Genomic DNA, 10,000 nt, shown 5'->3' on the forward strand with positions numbered 1-10,000 from the left:
TGAGAGTCCACTCGGGAGAGAAGCCCAATAAGTGTATGGTGAGTCCCTCTCCCCACCATAGATATATAATCACTAGAATCACCATTCAAGTCAAAGTTCTATGACGTCTGGGCCGGCGGCCATATTGAGTGTACCCATTCCATTCTAGTAATTCCCCACCAGCTGAGCCCAGAACCAAGCCGGTGTCAGTGGTGAATGTTGTTCACAGCCCACTCTTCTGAATAGAGCCAATCAAAGCCATTTTTATGGTCCATTATAGGTTCCATTTCAGTGACCACAGTATATTTACTGTATGAAATTGAACCCAGCTGGTGCAACCAGGACCCAGTTTGACAGTATCCATCCATAGGCCATTTCTAGTTTCCACAGAGCAAGCCAAGAGAGATTTTATTTAAACATACATTTAGGAGCTGCTGTGTACATGTGTAAAACATGAAGGTGGAGTCTTTTCTGGATGGCATTGATGTCACAGTAGTCCCTAATTTGGATATTATTTGGTACTTCTTAGAAATTGGTTTATGGCCAACCTAAAATGTCCTATTTGTTTGTTTCGAACACAGTTGCTGGGCCAGTACAGTTAGGGTTACTGATAGATGTTAGATGGGTTGCTGTAAAGCCAATTTTAATACTTTTAGAGACTGTTGTTTGTACATTCAGGATGCACTGTTTCCAAGACCTTTTTCATTCCAGATTATTTTTCATTATAAATTAAGAAATGTTTTTTTATTGAAAATGGATACATTTGTAGTAACAGTATTTTTTTAGCAGAATGTTTCAAATACACGTCTTCCATTGAAGAAAAGCGTTGTTATAATGGGAGCCGTATAGCTCGTCGCTGTATAAATAGCTGTGTGCTTGTATTCTTTACAGGTAAAACTCTCCATCTCCACTCTCAACACACTAATCAATGTCAAACTGTCACTCCCTGGCATCTCTTAGCAAATGGAAAAAGCCCTCTAACCTTAAGAACATTTTAGTCCAAATACACAATTAGTCCACAATCTGTGTAGGGGGCGAAGTCATGTTTATTTTCACTAGCTCAATGTTTTTTAAGAAGGGATTCAGATCATGAAAAACCAACACATCTGGTTAACATAACCAAACAATGCATACACTTAATCCCTTTAAATGGGAGGTTGGCATTTTTAGATGTCCCACAAGTATTAAGTGAATGGACGTTTTATCCAGACCAAACACAGGGAAATATGTAGTAGTCTAGTGGAAGAAAAGGCTATGGAGCAGAGGGTTGTCCTCTAAAATCTCTCATCTTGCTCAATTCAGAGTTTCACAACCCTTGTCAGAAATGTTATTCCTCATTTTAAGAAAAAAGTCCAAAACAGAATCATTACTGTGCAATATGCTCATAGCCTAATACCACAAAAACACCTGTTGTATCTTTATTTTTATGAAATATCAGCCGATATTTGTTTTTAAATTATTTGGTTAAATTTACTGGCTGTGAAAGTGTGAAAAATGGTGAGTGTTAAAATTAAGTGTTAAATTAAATTCAGTTTAGTGTAAATCAGTTAGTCAATTAACACTTACCACTGCAATACATTGTTAGCTACATTTAATGGGAATGTTTATATTAACTCATAGAGTAGTGAATTTATAGTGAGCCTTGTAAGTTCCTCAGAGACATCATGCATTAGTGTGTGTGTGTACGTGTTGTAGCTGAAAATATGCCCCGGTTGTGAATCTTCTCTCAGCTCTGTACTGTATATAGCATCACAGTGATCTTTCAAGTGAATTCTGGGAATTCTAGGAAGTTCTGGGAATAATTCACTGTGTTTTGGTCCTGCATTTGTTTCTTTTTTTTTTGCGTATACACTTTATCTGGACTGCTCTTGCTGCTGGACACTGGGTGTGTCTCAAACTCTGTCACTGATGTCCGTTTGGTGACACCTAGAACCGGAAGGCAACAGGCGGACTGTATGTTTATGTGTGTCTGTATGTGTGTTTGTACTGTATACATGTGTACAGGGCCTTCAGAAAGTATTCACTGCCCTTTACTTTTCCAACATGTTGTTGTGTTACAGCCTATTTTTAAAATGGATTTCATTGAGATTTTGTGTCACTGGCCAACACACAATACCCCATAAGGTCAAAGTGGAATTATGTTTTCAGAATTTTATACAAATTAATAAAAACTGAAAAGCCCTTTGTTATGGCAAGCCTAAAATAATAATCCAGGTATGATAAGCTCTTAGAGACTTACACAGGAAGACGCACAGCTGTAATAGCTGCCAAACGTGATTCTAACATGCATTGACTCAGGGGTGTGAATACTTATGTAAATTAGATATTTCTGTGTTTCATTTTCAATAAATTTGCGAACATTTCTTCAAATATGTTTTCACGTTGTTCATTATGGAGTATTATGTGTAGATGGTTGAGAAAATAAATACATTTTATCCATTTTGTATTCAGGCTGTAATACAACAACATGTGGAATAAGTCAAGGGGTAAGAATACTTTCTGAAGGCACTGTATTAATGTGTGTGTGTGTGTGTGTGTGTGTGTGTGTGTGTGTAGGTGTGTGTGTCTAGGGAGATACTTACCAGATGCTAAACAATTCGGCGCTGGACTGTCTCGGGATGGGAGGCTGTGTGTGTGTGTGTGTGTGTGTGTGTGTGTGTGTGTGCGTGCGTGCGTGCGTGCGCGCGTGCGTGTGTGTGTGTGTGCCCACGCTACACAACCCAGCCTCCCAATCACTCAGACCTCAGAAAGGCCTCAAACACACACAGGCACACACAAACACACACACACACAGCCTAGTCATACGTACATGAATTCCTGTTAACCCCTACAATAGGCAGTATTGATTCCATCCATGTTGGATTGTAACACTCAGTTCTCAAACTAAACATAAACAGAAATGTGAAATGTATTCAGGTTTGGATAAACATTTCTAATGAGCAATGTATTTAGATGTAGAGGTCTACAGAAAGTCTTAGAGAAAGTGGAAGAAAGTGTGCATGTGTTTTGCATGTCTCTGAGGTGATGAGTTTGTGTTTGCAAATGGGTGTGTGGTTATACATGTGCAATACTATGGAAATAGTTCGCTGCCATAATATGTCACAAATGTGGGCTATACATATGTAGTGTGTGTGCTTTTACACGTACAATATGTGTTGGTGTATATGTCGTAGTGTCTCAACCCAATCCCTCTAAAGTCCTTATTTAGTTCTTATGCGTCTGTGCCCACTGTAGTCAAGAACGTTTGAATGATGCCTGTTGTGTTTGATACACTCAGGCAATAGACAAAGGCATTTAGGAATTCCAGCTATTCACACAGAGGAAACAGATGAGACGTTTCCATTTAGACCAAACTCTCCAGAAAACCCAGCTAATCCCCTTATTGTTTTTCCAGCGGCAGATTCCAGTGGGTGCTCACAACTTTGAGCTGTGCTCAAATCCAAGCATAACACTCCCCTTGCCTCCAGCCTCTTTCAGCCTCCTCCAGCTTCCTCTATCGCCTCCAGCCTCCTCCAGTCTCCTCCAGCCTCCTCCAGTCTCCTCCAGCCTCGTCCGCCGCCTCCAGCCTCCTCCAGTCTCCTCCAGCCTCTTCCAGGTCCTCCAGCGCCTCCAGCCTCTTCCAGGTCCTCCAGCGCCTCCAGCCTCTTCCAGGTCCTCCAGCCTCCTCCAGTCTCTTCCAGGTCCCCCAGCCTCCTCCAGGCTCCTCCAGCTTCCTCCAGCCTCTTCCAGGTCCTCCAGACTCATCCAGCGTCCTCCAGCTTCCTCCACCTCCTCCAGCCTCCTCCTGTACCTCCAGCTGTACAGCGTTTGTTTCATGCAGTGTCTTGGCTGGAACAAGTCATTATCACAACACAAAGTTATACTCCAACCTCTCGCTTGTCACTGTTCGTACCTGGCTATGTTTAATGCTGACCCACATAAAATTGCAGCTCCATCTGTAACCATCGAGTTCAGAGCACTTGTAAAGCTCTCTAAACTTTTAGAGGTACTTTTTAAGTCCCCCCCCCTCCAATTACTGCAGGCCCCAGGGCTGTGGTATGGTTGTCGGGCAGGCACGGGTGAAAAAGAAACTGCATAATCTCTCTGCAATATCCTGTTGTGTTTCATGCCTAATTCAGAGTGTTGTTTTAGTTTAGGACATTTTTTCTCTTGTCTGCATAAATATTAAAAATATATCCAGTGACCGGAGCCCTGACATAGTCACAGGCTTTGATATCTTAGTGGGTTATATCGAGACTGTCCCGCGGATTTGATGTCTCACGGACAGATCGCTCCACTCCGTACCCTGAAGTTCAGACAAATATTCATTTAAACCGTGGAATCCCTATATAATCTAGAAATTGAGAGACACTCTCTTCAAGGCTCTTCAGATTACCTGAATGGATACAGTGTATGAAATTGTTTTGAAATCCTGTCCATTGTAGGTATTGCCCAATAATGAACAATGGGAATGTTGAGAAGACCTGTTGAAGGATTTGCATGTGCGCCCTCACGTTTTTCAGTGACGTGAGAAGTTGAGTCGTGTTAGCTTTAGATAGTAGAATTCATTGGGGTGATATACTCTTTAATCTTAAACCCTGTGTGTTTCTTTCATCATTGGTTTCAGTCGTGTGGAGGCTTTTGAGAGCCTGTTAAGACCATAAAACATCTGAAGTGTTTCCATTAAGGGTTTACCTTAAGGAATCATTTCCCCTTACTTAAGGGAATTGTTTAACGGTGTTGCATAGAGCCCTTCTAACATGTCCTTAGGTAAGGGCATCATTTAAGGATTTTTTACAGTAGTTCATAGGAATGTATGGCAGAAAAAGTCTCTGGTTACTATGGAGATGACCTGTTTCACTGACTGAACATCCCATCAAAGAGATCGCATTTATTGCAAAATAAATTTATTGCAAAATAGAACTTGTACATTGAAGAGGAGAAACAAATTGATTCAAAAGATAATAAAACCCGTTTCTTTTAGTTACTTTTTTCTCAACTTGTTTATATAACTTTCTATTAGGTCAAGCGAACTTACAGAATAGGTAACTAGCTAGCCAGCAGCTTTGTAGCCATGGATTATGCACCTTACATTATTTAGCTAAGTAGCTAGCTAGCTGATGGATGTTTTCCAGGGCAGAGAACAGCAACATTCACCTCCATAAATGCTGTTTACATTGATATCCATACTGAGTGAAGCACTTAAGAGACCTCATGGGCACCCTTAACTTTTTCCACTTCATTTAAGGAGGAAATACACCTTAAAAGGTTTTGTGCAACTAATTTAAAGTTAAGGAAACTTTAAGGTTAAAGATAAGGGGGAAATTAACTTGATGTTTTATACAACGGGGCCAAGAGCCGTAATGCCAGCTGAACCTGAGGGGACATGTGCCCCTTAATTTGATACATTTCCAGGATAAAATAGAAGATATGGTTAATTTTACTCATAATATATTGAAAGATATTGGATATGGCCATCAGTCCCGCCTGAAAAGAAATGAGTGCAAATGTAATGACCATTTTACCACGTACTTTCAAGTAAATACCTGATCATTTCTTTAAACCGTAAAATACTGTTACCCCATTTTACTTTAAGAACACATTTGGTATTCTACCCTCTCTACACAATGGAATAAAGTTTTGGTTTTATTCTTGAGAATGATTGAGAACTCTGAGTTGCACTGAGCCACCCACGGCATAATGATAAAACACACACCAGCCGCCACCTCACCTGCTAATGAAGCCACTCTCTAAACACACACCACCACAGGCTGAAGGAAAACTGACTGCAGCCAGCCAGCATCCTGCTGGGAAAAAAAGCATAGATCATGGAATTTATATTTTATTTCATGGGTGTGAAACCAGCAAACATATATATATATTTAGATTTATTTGACAGATTTTTGGAAGAGAGGCCAAATCCCCCAGAAGCAGACGGTGAGACATACAGCGGCGTCCGTTGCCAAGATGGCGTTGTGTTTTCTCCGGGTAAATGGATCAGCTCCGACGCAGGAGATGAAACGACCAGTGCCATTAGCTAATTAAAACTGAGGTTCTGCACATGACCCGACTTTTCCTCTGAACGCTGTCCTGAAACCGGAGCTGTCTGGACGCAGGGCGTGGGTGGCGACTGACGTTGATATTAATGTGTTTGTACCAGTACGAGCCGCTGACACTATGGCCTGTCTGGACTGCTCAGCCGGCACAATCTTTCAGAGGCCTGGACTCTGGCCCGGTAGCAGCTACCTGCAATGAAGACGTATGATTCAGTCCTTTAACCCAGGCAGCCAGGTCTGTAGGTCTGAGACAAACACGCTACACTAGAGGAGAAGGTGAGGGAAAGCTCTGTACAGTTCTACTTGTACACTCAGAGGCAATAGGGGAGAGAGAGAGATGAGGCTGATGATGCGATACATATATTAGTATGATGATGCTGCTGGCAGAAATGGTCTGAGAGTGATGTTTTGGCATGGACAAAGATAGAGCTTGCTTGTTTTTCTTGTCGACTAGGCCAGGCCAAGTTCTTTTCAGGCCATAAAGGTTTTCCAGTCAATCTCTTAACAGTAATGCAATCCAGTCATCTCTCTCTCTATATATATATTTCCCTTTGTATATATTTGTTTCTCTCTCTCTATATATATATATATATATATATTGTGAGCGGACCAAGTAATTGGGCGTCACTCTAAAGCGGAAAGGTGGAACAAACGAGTCAGGAGTAGGTTTTCTTGATTGAACAAAGTTCTATATTGAGGGCATTTGGACAACACAAACACTCCAACAGAATCAATGAAACTCTCCAAAGGAACAAAACATATATCTTCTTCTCCAGAGCAAAACAGGAACACAATATGATTGTCTTTAAATTACAACAAAAAGTCACGACATTGTCACCGTCTTAATGGTTCTTCCTAGATAGCTCCTCTGTCTCGGTGGCCATCTTCCAGAGATAGTTTTTCCTCTTGCTGGTTCCATACTCTCTCTTATAGGGGAAGGAGAATATCTCATTAGTAGTGTCAGCTGTGCTTAATTGCCTCTGGTTCACTTGTCTCCCATGCCTTGTTGGGCTACCATCCGTGAGCTCAGCCTGCCCTCTGGTGGTCCTTCCACATACCTTCCCCCTCAGGACCGAACCGGAGGGTCGGGCGCCAGACGCACCGTCTTGGTCGCGTCGGGACAGCGCGTCTGCATTCCCGTTCCTCGATCCGGCCCTGTGGATGACATGGAAAGAGAACGGCTGTAAAGACAAAAACCATCTGGCTATTCTGTTGTTATTGTTCCTCTTACCAGCCATCCACGTGAGGGGCGCATGGTCCGTAACTAAAGCAAACCTCCGACCCAGTAGGTAGTACCGGAGATAATCGAGGGCCCACTTAATGGCTAAGGCCTCTTTCTCTACGGTAGCATACCTCTGTTCCCGATCGCTGAGCTTCCTACTTATGAAGAGAATCGGCTTCTCTGCTTCGCCTTTACCCTGAGCTAGTACGGCCCCGAGCCCTGTATCCGAGGCGTCGACCTGCACAATGAACTCTTGTGAGAAGTCCGGAGCCTGTAGGACGGGATCAGAACACAGGCCATCTTTTAGCGATTGAAAGGCCTCTTCCGTCTCGTCGTTCCACTCTACCTGGTTTGGCAAGTTTTTCTTGATGAGGTTTGTGAGGGGATTGGCAATAGTTGCATATCCCGGGATAAAACGGCGATAATATCCCGTTATCCCTAAGAAGGCCCGAACGTCCCGCTTGGTCCGGGGTCGCGGCCAGTCTCGAATTGCCCTGGTCTTCTCTGCCTGTGGGCGTATTTTCCCATTCCCCACGGTGTACCCCAGGTATTCCGCTTCGGACAGACCCAGGCAGCATTTATTTGGATTGGCCGTCAACCCTGTGGCTTCCAAACTCACGAGCACCGCCCGTAATCGCAGGAGGTGACTATCCCAGTCCTCGCTGTGGATAACCACATCGTCTATGTACGCCGCTGCATACTCTTGATGGGGCCGTAGAATGGCATCCATGAGGCGTTGGAAAGTTGCAGCGGCACCATGCAGTCCGAAGGGCATCCTCACATACTGGAAAAGCCCCTCTGGTGTGGCGAAGGCAGTCTTTGGGCGATCCTCCGGAGCCACCGGCACTTGCCAATATCCCTTCGTCAAATCCAGGGTGGTGATGAACTTGGCCTTTCCTAAGCGCTCCAAGAGTTCATCCACGCGGGGCATGGGATACGCATCGAATGTAGAGATGGCATTCACGGCCCTAAAATCGTTGCAGAGTCTCATACTACCATCGGATTTGGGGACCAGGACTATGGGACTGGACCACTCACTCGTCGATGGCTCGATCACACCCATCCTCAACATCTCCCTTACCTCGTTCTTAGCGATGACTCGGCGAGCCTCAGGAATCCTGTAAGGGCGGATATGCACCTTCTGGCCGGGTTCAGTGTGGATATGGTGGAACAGGACATCTGTTTGTCCTGGGAATGGAGAGAATATTCGACCGAAGTTCATAATCAGCTTGTCTAGCTGTCTTGACTGCTCCGGCAGGAGAGTTTGACCACGGCGCACCGGTGGTAGAGCCTCCTCTTTTCCTTTTCCCTCCAGGGCCATCAAAGCCACCTCCTCCTCTCTTCCATGGTACGACTTTAACAGGTTTATGTGATAGAGTTGGACCTTCTTCCTTCTATCAGGTTGCTTGATGAGGTAATTGACCGGTGAGACCCTTTTCATTACCTCGTAGGGTCCCCTCCACTGTGCCAGCAAGCGATGTTCGGCCGTGGGCACGAGCACCATCACTTTCTCTCCCACGGTGAACTCACAGGGGATCGCGGACTTATCATAGGCCCGGCCTTGGGTCCTTTGTGCCTTCTCCATATGCTCCTTGACTATGGGCCACACTGCTGACAGGCGGTCTCTCATCAGTGTAATATGTTCTATTGTGGATCGAAAGGGGCATGGTTGGGTCTCCCAGGTCTCCTTGGCTAAGTCGAGGATCCCTCGACAGGGTCTGCCATAGAGCAATTCAAACGGAGAGAATCCAGTGGATGCTTGGGGTACTTCTCGCAGGGCAAACATTAAGTGTGGGAGAAGCATGTCCCAGTTTTTCCCGTCTCGGGACACCACTCTTCTCAACATGCTTTTAATCGTTTTGTTCAAGCGTTCACACAACCCGTCTGTTTGAGGGTGGAATATGCTTGTACGTATCTGTTGAACCTGATACAACCGACACAAGTCCTTCATCAACCGCGACATGAATGGGGTTCCCTGATCAGTTAAGATCGTCTTGGGGAGGCCCACCCGAGAGAACATCATGAATAATTCCTTGGCAATTCCCTTTGACGACATGTTACGCTGGGGTATGGCCTCCGGGAACTTGGTAGCGTAATCTATGACCACTAGGATGTACTCGTGTCCTCTGGCGGATTTTGGGAGGGGTCCTACGAGGTCCATAGCTATGCGTTCAAAGGGAGTCTCTATGATGGGGAGAGGAATCAAAGGGTTACGCAGGTGTGGCCGTGGAGCTGTACGTTGACATTGATCACACGTCCTACAATACCTGGCCACATCCCGGGTGACCCGGGGCCAATAGAATCTCTGCATGATTCTGTCAATAGTCTTGTCTCGTGCCAGGTGTCCTCCTAGGACGTGGGAATGGGCTAACTGTAGAACTGTATCCCTGTATGGTCTAGGCACCATTAGTAATTCCAGGTTTTCCCCCCTTCGTCGTACGACCCAGTATAAGAGACCCCGCCTGATTGCATAGTAAGGAAGAGGGGGCTCACCTGATCCGTCGACGTTCCTCCCGTCGATCACCTTCACCTTCCTCATGGCCTCCCTTAGGTCTGGGTCTCTATGCTGCGAGGTGCCGAACTGTCCCTTTAATTCCTGGGGCAGATCAACCTCGGTAGAGGGATGTGGAGGATGTTCCCCATCCCCCTCAGGGGTGACCGATGAGAACCCCTTCCAGGTTCCCTCCTCGGATGGAGCTTCAAATATATCCCTTAGCGTCTGGTTGCTCCTTCCTTCCTGTGTAGTGTATAACCCTTCACAAGT

At 44.9% G+C, this 10,000-nt stretch overlaps 1 protein-coding gene across 1 annotated transcript in view; it reads left to right on the top strand.

Annotated features, from left to right (window-relative positions):
* Positions 1–10,000, top strand: part of LOC129867409 (zinc finger protein GLIS1-like) — a 157,375-nt gene that overhangs the window by 59,522 nt on the left and 87,853 nt on the right. Inside the window, exon 4 of the mRNA XM_055940787.1 lies at positions 1–38. This exon is cut by the window's left edge and continues 1,388 nt beyond it. Within this exon, the coding sequence (XP_055796762.1) occupies positions 1–38 (38 nt within the window). The remainder of the gene's footprint in view (positions 39–10,000) is intronic.

Source organism: Salvelinus fontinalis, chromosome 12 (assembly GCF_029448725.1).
Source record: "Salvelinus fontinalis isolate EN_2023a chromosome 12, ASM2944872v1, whole genome shotgun sequence".
NCBI lineage: Eukaryota > Metazoa > Chordata > Actinopteri > Salmoniformes > Salmonidae > Salvelinus > Salvelinus fontinalis.